The sequence below is a fragment of the Drosophila takahashii genome, chromosome 3L, assembly GCF_030179915.1.
Source record: "Drosophila takahashii strain IR98-3 E-12201 chromosome 3L, DtakHiC1v2, whole genome shotgun sequence".
Lineage (NCBI taxonomy): Eukaryota > Metazoa > Arthropoda > Insecta > Diptera > Drosophilidae > Drosophila > Drosophila takahashii.
The window spans coordinates 18,268,163-18,287,906 of record NC_091680.1 but is presented as its reverse complement, the minus strand read 5'-3'; the positions used below and the strand labels follow the sequence as shown (position 1 = coordinate 18,287,906).

The window sequence follows — 19,744 nt, the reverse complement described above, 5'->3', positions numbered from 1 at the left end:
AATTCAACAGTTTAAGGAATCCCTCTTTTCAGCAGCCCCGAGGCTGTTGAATTGCTGAAATTTCTGAAATTTTACTTTGAATGGAACAGCTGATTAACAGCTGACCAAAATTCAACAATTCAGCAATTCAACAGTTTAGGGAATCCCCCTAATGCAAAAACTCTTTGAAAAATTGAATTTTGATTAATTTAACCATCTCAATTAACTACCAAATTAAAAAGGAATAAACCAAATCGGTAGGCCTCAAAGTATTAGCAACAGCCGACATCTCTCTGAAAATTCGTCAAGAAAAATTTCTTAGAAGGGTCAGATGCCTTTTCTTAAATTTTGTGTTAAATTTTCAACAATTCACTAATGTTTACAGAACAGTTATAAAAAATTGTTCGAAAATTTAGCTAAGGATCAATCTGTTCCTTAAATTTTCAACAGTTCTATTTTTTATTTAATTTTAACGTTTATCATTTTGTAAGTTGGCAATGATAAATATTAACGTATAAAATCTTTAATGAAAAAATTGATTTATTTAAAAATGTCAAGTTGCTATAACAGAAGTATATTTTTGAACAGTGTATGTGGGTTATTTGTTAAGGGCGTTTATCGGTGACCTAGCTCTGGCCACTCTATTTTTTTGTTTACATTTTTTTATGCTCTTCAATTTGCCGCAAAAATCTAAAAAATCGCAAAAATGTTGCAAAGATTCCCGGCACAGACGACGGTGGAGAATCCCCGCTACGGACAGCTGATCATTGGACCTCCTGGCTCCGGAAAGACCACCTACTGCGCCGAGGCCCTCAAGTTCTACCGCGAACTTGGCCGCCAGGTGGGCGTTGTGAATCTGGACCCCGCCAACGAAAACATGTCCTACGAACCGGTGCTCAGTGTGATGGAGCTAATCACCGTGGAGGATTGCATGGAGCACCTGAAACTGGGTCCCAACGGAGCCCTGATGCACTGCGCCGAGTATCTGGCCGATCACCTGGAGGATTGGCTGCTGCCGGCGCTGCGCAAACTGGGCGCCACCCACAATTATTTCCTCTTCGATTGCCCCGGGCAAATTGAGCTCTATACCCATCACACTGCCATGGCGCGGGTTTTCGAGCGTTTGGAGCGGGAGCGTTACAGCCTGGTCACCGTGAACCTAATCGATTCGCATTACTGCTCGGAGCCGTCCAAGTTCATTGCCACCCTGCTGATGGCCTTGAATACCATGCTGCGCATGAGTCTGCCCCACGTGAATGTCCTGTCCAAGGCCGATCTGCTGCGGAAGCACGAGGCCAGGCTGCACTTCAACGTGGACTACTACACGGACGTCCTGGACCTCAAGTATCTGTTGGACAAGCTGGACGATGATCCCACCATGCGCAAACATCGCAAACTGAATGCCGCCATCTGCTCCATGGTGGAGGACTACGCGCTTGTTTCGTTCCAACTGCTGGACGCCTTCAGCACGGACAGCATGCTGCGGCTGCGCAACCACATCGACAAGGCCAACGGTTACGTCTACAAGGCGGGCGAGGAGCAGACGGTCAACTCACTGCTCGCCTGCGCCGTGGGGGCAGAAACAGAGGCCGCCCGCCAGAGGCACGACATCCAGCCCTATGTGGAGTAGTGGTACGGGGAGTGATTGAAAATAGCCTGTGATAACACTCCCTGTGCGGTGCATTAAACGATTATAAACTCATGTTGTGTAAATTAAAACATAAATGGTTAACTTGTAGCAGCCATCGAAATAAGGAAACATCAAAATTTTGCAAGCTGGGTTACCCTAAAAATATGTTTTTTAATGCTCTGATCTGTAGAGTTTCACAAAAACATCCACAGACACCTGTTGATCAACTATGCTATAAAACCACCACTAGCTGGCGTTTAGAGCGTGTCAATTTATCGTGTAAAATGCATGCCAACTTGTGTAGATGAGTAGAAGGGCTAAATAAGGCTTTTAAAATACAAAGAAATAAAAATATAATTGGAATTATATTTACAAAATAAACATTACAAAATAAACATTAGTAAAGGCACGCATGATCCCTTAGTGAATATTCTGATGGGGAATTGAAAAAAATATCCTAATTGATCAGATTATTAACATACAATTTTATCTTATTCTGGGAAATTTTTTCCAACCAATAAAATTTGTATATAAATGCACAAAAAGAATCGTTTTTTTAAGATATTTCTGTGACAACCCCAATAGCGTTATAATTTAATTAGTTAATAATGTAAAAGCCATAGTTCACGGTACTAAACTTAATTTCTACAAAAACTAACTCAGAGTAATAAATGATTTTATTTGCTAATAAGAGAGCGAGAAAAACCTTTATATTGCTTTTTGATCTGGACACCTTTTCAACTAGTGAAGATCAATCCCTTTGCGACGTTTTGCAAACAAATGGCTCAACATGCCTGGAGTTCAGATTAAGTAGGGGATGTTCACACTGTAGACCCTATACTTTGATTTAACTAAAAGCCAAAGGCTCGTTAACATAAATAAAAATTAATTAAGTCCGAGGCGCGTTGTTCTGCGAGATAAGAGCTCGACCGGTGAACATCTCGTGGCAAGCTGCAAAAGGTGGCACGTGCACCGCAAAACGGGATCGCTATAGAGTCCTAAGAGTTCCAAGTCCAGGTCGTGAGCACTCGGGGGGCAGTTTTACAGGCCCAAGCAGACGAGCAGGGAAATAAAAAACCAGCACGGGACAGAAACTGTTAAATCCGATGTATTAAATACACTTTTAGACCTTGGAGTTATTAAAATTAATTGTATTTCAGTATAAACAATATACAAACCGGGTTAAAGTTAAGTTAATGTTAGTATCACGTTTTTAATTTCAAGAAAATCAAGAGAAGTTTATTAAAAATCAATTAAGTTATGCTTTTAAAAATGTAATTTTATTACTTTAAACAAGTCTAGTCAGATTCATATTTCTATGAAAGTTTTTAGGTTTGAAAGTATATGATTTACCTTAACGATACATTAATAAATAACCTGTTTGTAAAAATATTCAAAAATATCCCTTTTAACCCCCTTTTGTTAAGATAGTAACTCTGATTAAAAGTTAGAGTATGAGAAACCAGCGGCAAAAACGAAAACAGTTATTAAATGCAGCAGGCTCTTGTCAGATTGCAGCAGGCTGACTGCCAGTTCCCCAATACCCAATCCCCGATTCCCGATCCCCGTTCTCCCGAAGCCCCGATCCCCTTGACCGCAAGCCAAATTAAAATAAACGAAAGTGGTTTGAGCCCAGGACGAAGTGAGCCGAGCTCGGATTCGTTTTGGCTTTGGGATTTGTGTAAAGCAGCGGGCTGCGGTTGCTTTTTTGGCACACGCTCTGCAGGATAATTCGTATTCGTCCCGTCTTAAAAGCAAAAACAAAAAGCATAAGTGCGATCCCCTGCTATGTAAGCGCGCCAAGCTTAACAGTTAAGCGACCTGGCTTGTAAGAGCGCTATTTTATTTGGTTTTGCTTTTCTGGCGAGCCCTGGCAACGATTGCGGTCAAAAGACGCGCGTCCTGTGCTCGAAAAGCAGGTGCACACCAGCAGCGGCAGTCGGAAAAAATGCCAGCTAAGCAGGAGGAGAAAAAAAAGGACTCGTGGAGGCATAAGACTAGGCGATGACCTGGAAAACAAAAAAGTTTGGACTTGTTCCTCAAAAATAAAGCTCTCAATTAAATATATAAAGAAATAAATATGCCCCTAATACTAAAAGCAGTATAATCAGTAAGTAAAAATGAATTTTTAATAATAAAAAAAAAATATTCTATTACTTATTCCAAATTAGTTTTGCTGGCATTAGAATTTAATAAAGTGGGTTCTTATCTGTCTCTCTTCTAATTTATTTATCTTCCTAGCGCTAAAGTTTACATTTTAACTTAAATATAAAGCACTAGTCACAAAATTAAATCAATATAAAATTTAATTTGTTCATTTATACTATAACAAACCTTCAAATTACAAAAAGAATGATGATGATATTGTATTGCTTTATAAATAGGACATGAATTGCTCACCAAAACACTTTTCCCTATTAAGTTTATACAACCAATCATACCGCATTCACACCCTGGGATCCCCAATTCCTATTATTACACGGTATAAATACCTAAAAAAAAAAAACGCCACAGTCAAGTGAGCATCTAGATACGAGTAGAATTCCTTCTAGGGAGAGTTGAAACCGGCGAAGGGACCTCAATATTTGATTGATCTTTTTACATATTCGAGAGATGGCCGGGCCCATGTGGAGGATAGGAAGTGAGCCGACCCAAAACACCGATCGTAGGTAGGCCGGCACTGCGATCCCAAGTATCCTGCGTATCCTGCGTCAGTTGTGCTGAAGCCACAGCAAGAGGAGTAAGAATAATGCCATATGCTGCACTTGAAGCGCAGGCAGCGGGGCCAAATCATTAACTCAACGTTAACGGTTGCCCCTGCTGCATTGTCTTCATCCCCGAAACAAAAGCGGAACCAAATGCTCAATCTTGACCGGAACTGTAATTTGATCGAGTCCCGCGCACAGATATTAGATACGATAAGATCTTCCATCTCGCAGCAGCAGCTTTTTCCTGTCCAAAATTATAAACTAAGCTTCACTAGATCGAGATTCTTCAAAGGAACCTCTGCGGGTTATTCACCCGATTCGTACGATCGCCCAACAGTTGCACATTTTTGGGTCCTTTTTCGATTTTTTCCCTGGCTGTTGCTCTTTTTTTTCGCCATCCTTTACCTGAGTTTTGGATTTGGGATCGGGGCGCGTGCCTGCTGTCGTCGTCGTCTTCGGCGGGTCTTAAGACCTGGGCTTCGGTGTACGAGTATCTGTATCTGAACCGAGCACATGACGCTGCTCAACTCTGTTTTTCGCCTTTTGCTCTCCGCTTTTGAGGTTTCTGGCTTAAACTGTAATTCGGGCCTCTGCTTATGCAAATATTTTGATCGGAGGCCGAGACGAGGACAGTTGGAAATCAACAGGATTGCAACGGAGTAAACAAACCAGACGAGGGGATTTCGGAAATAGTATACCGTTCTAAGGATATCTCATTATTTGTTTAAATATTGATACTTATCAAAATATTGATACTTATCAAAATAATATTCTTACTTGATTTTTTTTGGGTTTAATTATGTTTTTAGGAAACTTGAGACATAATACAATTTATTGAACATTCAGAAAATCTAAAATTTCTTGTGGCATTATGGAGATCTTAAGTAAATTACGTAAGCTTAACTTTTTAAACCTTTTCTAATTGTTGCCCAACCGATTCGAGTAGCCAAGCAAACTCATAAATCTCCTCCAACTTTGCTCCCTTCCTGAAGTCAGCTACCACTTTTCATACGAGACGCGTTGACATTTATGAATTGCTTGGCAATTTACGCGACAGAAACCGCCAAGACACCCACTACAAAGGCAAAAACAACGCAAAAAGCATCTGCACAGAGAATAAAATCAGAATATTATTAGTTACTTCATTTTTAAGATTTATCACAAAGAAGGTAATATTATCAAAAAGGGAAATATATATAGTTTGGTATTATATTTTATAATCCATAAGTGAGAGATGCTTCCCCAGTTATTATGCTAACATATGAAAGTGATCGCATTATTAATCCTATGATTTTTCTTAGTGTAAGCCTAGCTCCACACGTAGCATCTGCGGACGACAATTTACACCAAGAAATAGCCAGAGAGCGATGATACTGGGATGCCGTTGGCGCCGACTCTTCGCCTTGAATGGGTCGCTAAATCAAGCAATTATGAGGGCCTTTGTCGCAAGCACGAAAGTACCAAAGTACTGGAAGTATAGTACCAAAACATATGCAAATCAGCCGACCAGTCAAGACGAACAGGCTAGAGGCTGCCGGAGATAAAGGGAAATCTGTTCAGTTCAGGCCGATGAATTGATTTTTCCTGCGCCCATAGCCATTCGACTGCCTGACTTACGCGACTGACTGGACTGGACTGGACTGGTAGGGATCGGGGCTAGTTTATCGGCCAACTGCCACGCCCCCCGCCGCTCTGCGCCCACCCCTTGAGCCCTGCCACACTGCATATATGCAAAGCAACCGCCAAAGTCAAAAGAGAGTTTCGGGAGCTCGTTTTGGTGCCGCAAAGCATCCTCGGCTGCTGCTGCGACTGCGTAGAAACCGCACGCCACATTTCAATGATAAATGTTGCCCAGAGTCCAGTAACAGCGGGCTGAATCGCACTGGAAAAAATATTGGTAACAGTTTGTGAGTATTGATTTTATGAGAAATATGTAAATTTTTAGCTCGAGCATGGACTTTAAAATAAATATTTTTAACCATTTTCATTAATTTAAAACAGATTTTCTCTCTATCGGTGTGACAAAAAAAATTAAAATATATAGAAGCGTTGATTTTAAACTACAAAATAAAGTTTTACATTTAATAAATAACTTACTTTCGTTATACAAACTAAATATTTTATTTGATTAAATACTAAATATGTTTATTTTCTAAATATGTTTTTCGAAATAAAGAAAATGTTGATTAATATTTAAAATTAAATTTGTAGTTTAATTTTGAAATTTAATTTTCATTTATATCCGTAGCTATTATATCCTAATTTTTTTCTCAGTGCCACGACAGTCTGATGCCAGGTTAACCAGCAGATTGCTCTTGGGCCGAACGCTATTTTGGGTAAATTGTTTTATTGCAGTTCAATTGTTGGCCGAGCTTCAGCTCCTTTGGGTTTGTTTGCTGCCTGGGATCTTGTCAAGCGGCGCTCGTTGGAGGTCCCCGAAGCGAAACAGTAGCCGCAGTTAGCAGCAGTAAATTACCGTCTTCCCTGAGGGCATTACAGCTTTATAAAGTCAGGTGACCAGTGGAATAAATATAAGTTTTAATATTACGATTTTAGATGGAATAAATATAATCAAGGGAATAAATAATAAAAGGAAAATATATTTTATTTCTCAAGCTTTCGTTTCCAATTATTTTAAAATCAAACTCGATTAAATCAGCTAGTTCTTCGTAAATGTAGTACCGACTTTAGAGCATCCCGCCTTCTTCAGGAAACCGACCATCCGATTCTCCTTCCGTTCTATCTGACTGCATCTTTCGGCTGTGCAGATAGCCGTGGCTCCTCTCCCATATGTCTAACCGTAAGCGGAGATTATGGCATCATTTGGAGGTCTTGTGAAAAGTTAATAAATGGCTTATCTCCGCCGGAGACGACATGTGTTTGGCTTAATTGTGTCAGCGTGTGGGTTGCTAAGTTGCCTTTCGAAAGTCCGCTTCAGTCGTCCTGAACTTTCGCACAGCCCGGCCAGAAATGGTCAAAATAGCCCAGTGAGGGGGAAGAAGGGGAGAAGGGAATTACATAGGTTAGGTATCGTAAGTTAACCATTTGGCTGCTAATTACGACAAACGACAAACGGCGTTCAACTGTCAGAGATTTGTGCGGGCGAGACCCCAAGTCGGTGCCTTATTTGTAGCCCCCCAAATTGTTGTCCGTGGCGCCAGCCCCTCGAAGGGGATCGGGGGTCGGGGTCCCCGAAAAAAACACACAATCCTAACAAGCCTCCGACATAGTCAGCGAGTGAGAAGCAAGCTGGCCCGATTTGTTTGGCCTCCACTATCCACTGCAGTCGGTCACCAAATAAGGCAAGCCATTGGAATTCAATCTTAAGGCCATTAGCAATTAATATCAAATGAAATTGAAATAAATTTCATTTAGCCACCTAGTAGCCGGAACGAGGTCTCCCCCATCCGCATTCGCATCCGCACATTACCATAGATTCCGATTCCCAGTTTTGCTGTTTTCCTGCGGCACTCGCTGATTTTCATCATGCGAAAGGGGTCGCTTGTGCCCCAGCCTCCTTTTCTTTGGTCAGTTGGGCCAAACGGCAACTGCAACTGCAACGGCAACCTTTTGGCTCTGGGCTAATCGCCCATCGTGGCTCCTTCGGCCAACGGCAGCAACAATAATTTTATCAATTTTGTTTTATAATTGTGCGCAGACGCAGCGGAGGGACAAAAGTTAGCCAAAACAAAGGAAAACTAAGCAAAGCAAAGCAGAGCGATGCTGTTAAATGGGACCAAGTTTTGTTTTTTAGGGATTGCATTAGAAATATTTTTAAAAGTTTTCGTTTATAAAAAAAAGTTAGGACTTTACAAAGTGTTTATAGCCATTAATAAAAATTAGATTCAATTTTTTATATAAATTTGAATTTATTTTCTCTAAAAACATTTTTTTTAAACAAAGATAAATTTATTATAAACATTTTGTATTTTTATCTTGATAATGAATATTTTAAATAAATAAATTAAATAAAATAATGAATATTTTAAGAATTTTAACATATTTGATTTTACAATAATTAAAAAAAACACTTTCACTTTTCTTAGTATTTATTTAAGAATTTTCTAACTGACTTCCAAATATAAACACCATTTTAAAAAAAAACCTATTTAATAAAATATTGAAAATATTCCTAAGCTCTGGTCACACTTTAGCTGCTTAGCTAAGCTGACTAAGCCCATTGCGACCCCTCCTCCTTCTGTGGGCCAAAACAAACTACGCAGATTTCATTGTTAGCCTCGTTGGCAGCATGTTAATGTCCGTCTTTTGTTTTGCTCGCTGCGGTGGCTGGATGACTGTGACTCTGGCCCAAGTGGCCAACTGTCTGGGCCTGGTCGGCTGTTGTGGCCGCCGCTGTTGTCTTAAATTAATACCAAATTGTCAACGCTGGCGAAAAGCTGCACAGCGCGCCAACGCCGCATGATAAGAGGCAGGAGTCTCTGGCCAGAAAAGACCAGGCCAAGAGCTACTGGAGAACTGGGAACGGGGAAATGGTAACTGGTAACTGGGAAATGGGAGCCCGCTGACTGCATCTGCGCATGCGTCTGCGCCGCGGATTTCGCTTCTGTGCGCCGAGCGGCTTTCGCTCGTTTTGGCCGTGGCTTTGCGGCTGGTCTAAGGTCTTCGATGGTCGTCAATTGATAGCCAGATTTGTGCAATTATCATTTTAATAATTGCCAACAATCTGCACGATATGAACCGGCGACAGCGACAGCGAGACTCCTCCTGGTCGTGCTCATAACCAGTAGCCAGTCGGCGGCCACTGCCTCCTCGCTGTGGGCATCGTTCCGGCCTCCATTTGTTGCCAACACAATTATAATCCACATGGCCAGCCTACATAATAATAAATTTATTACAGATTTCCGCCTGATTTGTTGTAAGGAATTTCGCTGGCCAGCAGCACCCACTGTGAGACAAATAGAGAATACTTAAATGGTCTCTTAGTGCTTTAAACGATGTCGGCAGATAGTACAATAAATCAGTGAGGATTGGCCACCTGGGGAAGGAGAGTCAAGGGGAAGACGGTCAGGAATCTCAGGAATCTCAGTACACTCAGAAAATGAATCGCCCTGAATTTTAGAAAATCGCCTATGGATTTGCTTCACTGGCGATTTTTTTCTTTAAAATAAAAAAATTTTCTACTGGTAAAGAAAATTTTCTTCCAATTAATCAAAATTCATTAAATTCAAGAAATATTCCAGAAATATAGAAAAAAATCGCCAGTAAAGCAAATCCATAGGCGATTTTCTAAATTTTTTTTTTGAGTGTAATTAAACAGCTTGGAAAACTATTATATATTTAAGGATATCAGCATCACCACCTGAGACTAACTACTGACCTTTAAATAGTTACCATAAAGTGCCATCGATAATAAAGCGTGGATAAATTTAAAAACAGGATTTACCTAAAAAATTTATAATAGTAAAATTTTCAAATATTTTACTGCCAAAAAACAATATTAAGACATTTTAATTTAATAAAATGATGGAAAAATTTATCTAATGCCAATCCCGAGATTAAAATTTTGTACATTAAAATATTAAATATTTAAATATTGATTAAATAGATTCAATAGAAAAAAGTCAGAATAAATGCTTGTTAAATTTCTTGTTTAAGACTTAAACATTAAGTTAGCAATCGAGAAATCAGTCAGTCGTTTTAGCTTATGAGATATCAGTTGTATTTGTGCTTTATCTAACCATTCATTAGTTCAACTCGACCATTCATCATGGGGCTTTCATTCAGCCAATCCAACTTCTATCTAACGGTCCGCACAACCCACACACCTCCGAAGTTGGCCCGAAACAGAAACTCACCTCAGCGCGAGCTGGCTCACGTACACAGACTCAAACCCGTTCCGTGTAGGTGTTACCCGCCCTCTCGACGTGGCTTTAACCAATCAGCGAGCAGCGAGCCGAGAGCCACGAGCCAAGTGCAAAGGCATTTCCGAGTTTCCGACCGACAGAGTGTGGGATTTGCTCAAACACAGGGGCTCTCAGAGGGTGTCGTAAATAAAATGTCGCCCGATACGAAAACACAGAGAATGGAAATTATTTACGACTCACGGTATGCTTTACCTGTGCTGCTCTGCACTCAAAAAAAAAATATTGATCAGTATCGCTTCCAAAACGAAAAATTGCATCATAAACATTTTGAAACTCAAAAAAGTTGTTCTACATTTTAGTCTTCGGCTTGAAGATTAATTTGTATTAAAATAGGATCTACTTATATCCCTCAAAATATTTCTTAAAACTTTTAAACTGAAAATAGTCCCAAAAGTATAATACTTTTCTTTACCTACTTTAAAAATATTTAAAAATGAAATAATGTTTTTTCAAACTTATAGAACAAATTTATTTTTACTAAACCAATTTTTTTTTCAACCGTTCATCTTTTTAAATTTCTTAATTTTTTGTTTTCTTGTGTTGTTAGAATTTTGCCCTAATAAACACGTACCTTTTAAATATCTGAGATTCAAAATAATTACGTATTTTTCTGAGTGTACCGCCATATCAAACAATGATAGATGTGAGCGGCATACGGTGAATCCGTTACAAAGCGGCAGGGGATGAGCACGCGCCCTCAGTACGCCAGGAGAAAACAAAAAACGCTGCCAAGCGCAACGATGCCACCAACTTGACTTGGCCAGCCCTCATCGCGGTCAAAATTCCCCCATTTTTAACCCGCTTTGAGGCCGCGTGTGCCTCTTGCCGCTTCGCTAGATCGGCAGAGCCCGTGGCGGACTCGTGTCCGCTGGAATTTCGGTGTCGCCTCAACGCTGCACATGTCCTGCCAAGGAAATTGCGCCAAAAACTAGGGGACGGGTAAAAAAATTGCTGACAAGCCCCGAAGGAAGAGGATCGTTAAATGTGGAAGTGTGCGCCCGCCACTTCTTCTTGGCTCGTTTTCTAGCCACTAGGCACTAGGCAGGTGTGGCCCGCGCCAAGGATAGATAAACTGGAATTGAGGCGGCCAAGACGAGGTGGCCAAGCGTGGCGAAGGACCCAGCGAGGAGGAGGACCTCGAACGGCCGAGGGATAAGCTCGGGAAAAGGTGCAGCGAACGGGAGAGGGAGAAAGTGGCAGGTGCTCGTCCTATCTGAGTGGTTTAATGTGTACGATCCAACGCGGAGATGTGCTCTTTACTGCTCATAGTTCTTTAATTGTTTTTATGGGAAATTAAACCATTGGCCAACAAAACGATTGGGTATTAAATCGCAAAGGACATACGTATATTTCGAGTCGAAGAACCTTTATTGTAATGATTTTCAAATAAAATAAAATATGATCTAAAAAAAATCCAGGTAAAACATTAATTTTTGGAAATAAAAAGTTTACATATATTTTATGGAATATGGAAAGGGTGGATCATATAGTAAATTAAAAGCTCTGGAGTAGAACTACAAGATACAAATACTTTTAGAAAAAAATGGATCCTTTAAAGGGCACCATTTGGACCACTTTCGACCTAAGCTTTTGAACATTTTTGGCCTATAGTTGAGGTAAGAATAAAATATTTATCAAAGTAAGTAGCTTGTTTATTCATGATTGTATATTTACATACTCATTTTGTATTTTTGACATTTTTGTTAGTTTTTTGTTTGCCCACAATACCCAAGAAAGCATCATAACAATATTGCATTTTCGCTTGATGACTTCCTTATACAAATTTACAAAGATTGGAATCCACATTTGCCTTTGACAATTTTGAGAGACTTTAAAGATATCTTTATATTGAATTCTTCATTAATTCCACATATTTAAGTCTATCTAAAATCCTGGATATATTTTAAAAAGATAAATTAATTCAATAAATTATGAATTTTATAAATTTTTTTGTAAATTTTCTTAACTTTAACTTTGTTGTGAGAAATACCATAATTCAGCTCTCCCTAAGTCATAAACTATTTTAGTCGCTTCGTCGTAAAAACTGACTTCAACTTTTTAATCATAGCTAAATCTAATTGCAATCTAAACATAATCTACAGAATGTCCTAGTCAAATGTTGAGCCACCACGACAGATGTTAGATCTTTTGGATTCATCCACCTAAATATTTGTGGGCTACCCCGCCTGGTTCCCGCCCTCGTCCTTTGCTCTATCGCCGGATCGCTGGCTCTTTCTCCCTTCCACTCCTTTGGCTAACAGTCCCGATATTCCCAGGCCAACAACAGTTGGCGGCAGCAACAGCAACAGCAATTGTAACAGTTACAAGGAAGCGGGAAGAGGACAACAAACGAACGCCCGCCAAACTTTAACTGCATACCAATTAGTAGGGAAACGCGTGCTGCCGAGAAGAAAACCAGTAGTGCAGTCGATCGTAAGGGGAATGGGAGGGGGGACTCCAGAGGACTCGACTCCTAACTGTGCGTCTTGACCCTTACAACATGCACAGGATAACCGAAACAGCCGCCAACTGCTGCCAAAGGTGAAAAACCAGAGTTGTTGGCAACACGAACAAACGCACACATCGAAGGCAGCCGAGAGCCAACTTCCACCACCAAAGAGCCAAAGAGGGCCCGTTTTGATTCGGCTTGGCTTGCTGCCGCTGCACTCACACAACAAAAAAGAGAGCTCGATTTGTACCTTTTTTTCGGGCCAAGTCAAGTCGCTTCACCGTTGGCTCAATTTAGAACCGAGCCATCGACCAAAGATTCAGTCAGGTGCGAAGCACCGAGCGATACGGACGTGTTCGTCTCCAGTGAGTCAAGAATTCCGCACAAGAATATAAGCCTAAAAACCCATCGAAGATCTGTTACAATCGAAGATCAGTTCGCTAAGAAAAAAGTGAGAGATTTGTGCAGTGTGAAAAGTACTGAAAGAAATCAGCCAAAGACTGTATACTAAAAATTAAAAAAAAAATAACTCCCAAGTTAAGATCCGAAATCAAAATGAATCACCTTTCGCCGCCGCCATCGCCGCACTCGCAGCAGCCGAGTCCCGCAGGATTGGGCTGCCATGGAGCAGCTTTGGACAAACAGTGGATGCAGCGGGCGTCCGCCTTCAACACTGTGATAGCCTCCGCCGCGGCCCAGAAACTCAATGGGAGAGGTGAGTTTCAGATCCTGAGATCTATTTGGATTTGCAGGAAAAGAAGATTAATAGAAGTGACTGAGAAGATAAAAGCGATCATACAAAGTGCTTTGAAGTGATCATTGATTCTTAGTGGTTTTGTAAGCTAGGCTTTAATCAGGAGAAACAGTTGACAAATAACCAATTTTCATTCAGATTGCTTTTTCACTAGATAAGGATAATAATCCAAAGGTTTATATATTGTCTTAAAGAAATTTAAACAAAAAGAACCTGGAATAAAAATTCAATCGATTAGTCTTAATGATTTCAGAGTTTTTGAGGAATAAAATCGAAATTATGGAACTAAATTAAAATCATGCTCTTAAAATCCTTCTATTTTGTCATTAGAAAAGCCCTTAAAAATAGTATTATTGTAAATTAGATCTAATGGATTTAATTAGTTAGATGATCAGCATTCTGGGGATACTTTCCTTATTAAAATTCAAGTTTCCAACTAACCGAATTTAAATCTCCCTCCTTAGATTTGCCCTTCTTGTACAACCCTCTACTCTACTCGAGTGCCCTGCTGTGGCCCCAATTCCTCTTGTCCTCCGCCACGGCAATGGGCACACCCCTGACCCCCATGACCCCCAAGTCGCCCGCCTCCGTGGTGCTGGGTCAGCGGGATCGCGACTTTGCCCTGACCCCCGAGAAGGAGCACGAACTACAGGTGGCCCAGCAGGAGGATCAGCAGGAGCAGGAGCAGCAGCTGGACGAGGACATGCCCCTGAACCTGAGCACCAAGGAGCGCAGCCTCACATCGAACCCTTCCTCCTCCAATCGGGATCGGGATCAGTATCACAGTAGCAGCAACAACAGCAGCAGGAGCAGCTCGAGCAGCGAAGTGGAGCCACTGCATCCGCTGACCTCGCTAAATGTGACTCCTCCCCCCTTGAGAGCGGTCAACCTGAAGAGCTCGGGAACTCCACAGCAGCAACGCCAGCGATCGCAGGGCAATATCATCTGGTCACCGGCCTCCATGTGCGAAAGATCGGCGAGAATAGAGCAGCAGTATGGATTGAAAATGGAGCAGGACCAGGAATACGAGAACGAGGAGCACCAGGTGGATCCCATTGTGCGAAAGTTCAAGTATGAGCGCAGGACCGCCTCTATATCCTCCCTCCAATCGCCCATCTCCTCGCTTTCCGCTCCGCCCACGAATTCCGTGCAGGATCTGGAATTCGAGGTGGCCCAGCAGCAGTTGTACGCCCATCGCAGCGCCTTCATGGCCGGATTGACGGGCAACAACCTGGAGCTGCTCACCCAGCACTTGCAAAAGCAGAAGAGTGAGCTCCCAAAGGACGCGAATCATCAGCAGGATAGCCGCTCGGCAGCCGCTCTCATGAATTTGGTGGCAGCCGCCGAATTCGGCTATATGCGTAATCAACACCAACAGCCGCAGCAGCAGCAGCAACAGTTGCATCACCAGCAGCAGCAACATCACCAGCAGCAGCAGCAGCAACATCCTGACTCGACGGCCACAGATGTTGCGCGTCGCTCGTCCTCCTCATCCTCTTACCAAGGTGAAAACGAGGAGAAGCGCAGCGGCAGGAATTTCCAGGTAAGCAGACTGAAAACAGGATATGGTCAATAGGGGGGAAATATCCAGAAATAAGAAAGGAAATCGAGGGCAAATCGCTTGAAAATCTCTGAAAGAGTTCAGAGTTCCCCTTCAGTCTAATGGGTTTATCACGTGTCCTTCAGGTCGCCATGATCTATAGTCTATAGTACTTCTATTTCTATTGCATAATGCTTGCGTGTTTGCTGCCCAGCAATTCCCCTGTGTTAATTGTTTCATATTTTGTCCTCGAACGTTTTAATTGTCACCGAGCCCCCAATCCCTCTTACCACTTTCAATTTGGAAAAGTGGCACAGCAAATAGTGTAATAAAATTGGTAATACAACCCATAGATGGAAATTCAATTAAGTCCCATCGAAATCACGCAATTAGTTAATCAAATAATTTTGATTAGCGGCAGTGGGGGGAAGGTCGAAGATTTATGTACAAATTACAATCATAATTGTCATTTGGATATTGGTTTGCGAGGAGGTAAGAGGGCACACGACCCCGAGGAACTCGAGACGAGAAGTTACCCTTATGCCTACCCCGATGTCATATTGCGTTTATATCCATCAACACCCGCCGCGAGTCCTTTTTTTTTGTAGTATTTCGTTTTTTTCACACATTTAAGGGTCAGTGAAATGCGATAGGTTTTCGGGCTTCAGGGGCCATATGGTTAAAAAGGCAGAGAAGACAGTTGCAAGAGTCTTTGGCGCAGGCGCAGTCACTGTTTTTTTATGGATAAATTCGAATTTTTTCTGTAATTCGCGCTTTACATCTGTTCACCGTTTTGGTGGCCCACCCGGCTGACTCAGACTTTGGGGTTTCTCCTGAGCTCGTTCTTTTTCATTTTTCCTGTATTTTTTTCTCTTGAGCTTTCGAGCCAACTTCCGTTCGGAGCTAAGCAAATTGACATTATGGCTCAGGCAGCAAGCGAGCTCAGCTTAACAATAGAGCAACTAATTGGGTCTGAGTCTAGCCAATATGTGGTTATATGAGAGGTCCACTCGAATGCAATGCGCAAATAGAAAATCCCAAAAAAAAAAAGAACGAGGCACAAAAAATAAATAAAAATCAATAATAAATAAATGAAAAAACAAAAGTGAGGGAGAAATTCGAAAAAACAGACACTTGTGTCAATTTACAATTACGCGTAGACCAAGACGGGTTTTTTTTTCTTCTCGAAAAAATTGTCTCACATTTTTCTCCCCATTTTTTTGTGCTTAATAAATGTCACCCACGTAGGCCGACGACGATTTGAGTTGTGTTATGTCAATGTTTGGTTACTGTTGCATGTTGCTGCAACTGGCAAACTGTTTAAACATTTAATCTGACAACCGAAGATGTTACAGTGTAGTCGTCCAATCCCCAGCGATCGATCCCAGCTGTGTTTGGCCCACAAAAATATGTAGATATGTAGAGCTCCCCGTTTTCACTTGAGATTTAGCATTGGGTCGAGACTTTATAGACCGCCCCCTACTCTGTATTTACCTAGCTGTTTCTGCTCTGAGAAATGCAAAAATTCTAGATTATTTAGCTAACCAAGTTGGGCTTTGGGTTTTCCCTGGGCTCCGTCGTCACCTTAGAAAGCAAATATTTGAGCACTCACAAATCTAGTTTAATTCATGTTGCCACTGCGAATTTGGCTCAGACACACACAAGGCGAATGTATATAAATACCCGCTGGTATGGCAATTCTTTTCAGATTTTTCAAATGAATATTATTTGGTTTTTTCGGGGGCTCAGGCTGTTCAAATATGGGGCATTCTGGGGTCCAAAAATCGTGACTCCTACTGTTTGAATGTGGTGTTAATACTCTGTTTTTTTCCTCTATTGTTCTCTTACAGTGCAAACAGTGTGGCAAGAGCTTCAAGCGTTCATCCACCCTGTCCACCCATCTGCTCATCCACAGCGATACGCGGCCATATCCCTGCCAATATTGCGGCAAGCGGTTCCACCAGAAGTCGGACATGAAGAAGCATACCTATATACACACGGGTAAGTTGAATTCCGGGGAAATCAAAGCTATCGGGGTAGTCACTCTGCTGGGCAAACAAATGGGGGGTCTATCCACCCTTTAAGATCTCTATCGCCCTTCAATTTGTCTAATTGCTGTAAACACAGAATTAATAAACTTTGAACCGGCATTTAACTAATTGTATTTATTGATTTCCCTGCTCTTTCCAGGCGAGAAGCCCCACAAGTGCACCGTCTGCCTGAAGGCCTTCAGCCAGAGCTCCAACCTGATCACGCACATGAGGAAGCACACGGGCTACAAGCCCTTCGGCTGTCTGCTCTGCGACCAGTCCTTCCAGCGGAAGGTGGATCTCCGGCGGCATCGGGAGAGTCGCCACGAGGAGGCGCCACCGCTGGAGGATCTGAAGCCTTTAAAGATGGAGGTGAGCAGCAGCAGCTGCTGACCAAGGCTGGGATGATGAGGAGGATCCCAATCCAGTATTAGAACCAGCCGAAGGAGCAGAATCACAGTTGGCCCTAAGTCTAAGTCGTTGCTATGAAGCCAAAGTTTGTTTTGTTTAGGCCTTCGCAAAGATTTATCCTAATCATAAGAGCTATTTGTTAAACCTATGCTAAGATACTGCCCGTAAGCCTGTACATAGTTATCCCAAGAACAAGACTCTTCTTATATAGTATAATAACTAATATTTAATTTATTGAATTAACCCTTATTGATTTGGTTTAAACTTAACCCAAAATTGGCAGCTAAACGTACCAAAGAACAACCTCAAACAAATGAAATACCACTTGGCGACCACTTGTCTAAATTTAGTTTCCTAACTTATTTAGGTTTACCCCATTTATTTATACGATTTATGCGAATTTTTAGTTTACTCTTATTTTGTAATCTACCCAATGACTTTTATTGTAATTATATTTATTAAGACCCGTATATGATTTTTTGGAAAATAAAGTTGAAAGAAAGAAAGAACAAAAGAGAGATTTATTTTTGTAAAAAGGAGGGATTCAGATGGATATTTCAAAACTCTGACGGAAGATATAATAAATGTAGGGTTAAATATCTCATTATTTCTATCATCCCCTCGTTCGGCTGATAAATTCTCCAACATCAAGGACACAGCCTCCTCCTTTTGAAGTACCACATTTTGATACAAATTGTCCAAAGCGCTCCAAATATTTTGTGGGGGTTCGGTTCGGTACATAAACCTGATTTTATAGATAAATTCCTGCACGTTCTCGATTGATGGGGAATAAGTTGCTCCTGTTTCGGGTGACGCGGTGATCTTTGATCTGTGCCCAATGCGGAATTTGGGGAATGCCCTTTGTAAGTCGCCGCGTTACAGCAGGTACTTCCCCTGGCCCCCCCCTTTTATCCCCTCCCTTAGGGAAAACGCCAATAAGTGTTCGAAGTTCGAACTAATTGCTGACGAAATAAAGTGAGAAATGGGGCTGGAGGGGATCGAGGGCAAGATGGGGCTGCAATGGTCATTGAGGACTGCTGATCGCAATTTTCGGTAATCGAAATGTCCGAATGCATTTTGCGGCACTTTAAAACGCCCGAAATGAAGTTTGGCAGTTTACAAATCACCGACTTCCCTCATTATCGCCATTCATCGGGAGTCGCAATCAGAAATCGGCGAAATCAGCGAACTGGGACCCATCCACACACTTTCTGAGGCCAAACTCGATCGTCTGGTTTTGTTCTTTCGGCTTTGGCACGCCACAAATTGATCGAAATTGACAAAATATTGAACAAAAAACAAGGAAGGAGAGAGAGAAATATGCAGTTCAATTGTTGACGAAGAAAAATGCAGTTCAAGGACTTTTCGCCAAGTGCCGACAAAGTGAGGATCAAAAGCCGAGGAATGTAGATGATGATCATGGTATTATTAAAATGTCTTTTGCATAAGCTGGGCAGGTGGACCAACTGGGGAAAGAATTGATCAACTCAAGGTCGAAACTTATTTGAAATTCTTCTGGGACTCGGTTATTTTAAAGATTTGAGATCAGAAAGACTCCAGAAAGGTCGAAAGTTATTTGAAATTCTTCTGGGACTCGGTTATTTTAAGGATAGAAAGTGGGGTTTCTATAGGAAAATGTTAAATCTACGATATCAATAAGATAACTTTGGATTGTAGGTATAATCAGCAATTAAAGATCACTTGAGATCGCATACTTAAGTTTAGTTAAGAAAGTAACACCCTACCAAAGGTTTGCACTCTATAATGCACAATAGATAAGATTCATGCTTTGGCCGACATATGCTGGAGTTTCTCCGCAGCGCTGACTCTCGGTTTATTAACCCCTTTTCCGCATAACACCTGAGCCCACATAATTTGTCATGCCGTTTGGAATTTATTCAACAATCGGGCCAAGCCCCCATGGAAACAAAGGAGGGCTACGAAAAGAGTGCGGCTATCAAAAGACTGGAAAGCTGCAACCCCAAAACGCAAACAATGGAAAAACCGTGAAAAGCGGGGGGAGAATGTGAAGAGGAAATTGATCTTAGAAGAGGCCTTAAAGAGGCTCTAGGACCCGCAACATGTTCACGTCCTTTCCCCCATCCCATTTTTTGGTTCCGTTTTCCGGCTACCCTTAGCTCTTTGGGCCTTTTGGTGCCGGGCAGGTGACTTTTGACTTTGGCTATTAATAAAAATAATAGTTGCGGCTAAAAAAAAACAAGGAAAAATAAGAAAAAAAGGTGAAGAGCCCGGCCAAGAGCAAGGGCAAAAAAGATGTCTTAGGTCAGTTGCGTTGCAGGTGAAGACGAGACCGAGAGCCCGGCTCACAATTAAAAATTCGGAGGGGCTGCAGTCGAA

The 19,744-nt window shown here is 41.6% G+C and overlaps 2 protein-coding genes across 2 annotated transcripts; both read left to right on the top strand.

Annotated features, from left to right (window-relative positions):
* Positions 1-602: 602 nt before the first annotated feature.
* LOC108058882 (GPN-loop GTPase 2) lies at positions 603-1,930 on the top strand. The gene has a single exon (XM_017143852.3). The coding sequence runs from the start codon at positions 686-688 to the stop codon at positions 1,607-1,609; it is 924 nt and encodes a 307-aa protein (XP_016999341.3). The 5' UTR covers positions 603-685; the 3' UTR covers positions 1,610-1,930.
* Positions 1,931-12,992: 11,062 nt separating this feature from the next.
* On the top strand, positions 12,993-17,880 carry sens (senseless). The gene is made up of 4 exons (XM_017143854.3): positions 12,993-13,366; positions 13,870-14,948; positions 16,796-16,946; positions 17,136-17,880. The coding sequence occupies exons 1-4, from the start codon at positions 13,207-13,209 to the stop codon at positions 17,366-17,368; spliced, it is 1,623 nt and encodes a 540-aa protein (XP_016999343.3). The 5' UTR covers positions 12,993-13,206; the 3' UTR covers positions 17,369-17,880.
* The last annotated feature ends 1,864 nt before the right edge of the window (positions 17,881-19,744 follow it).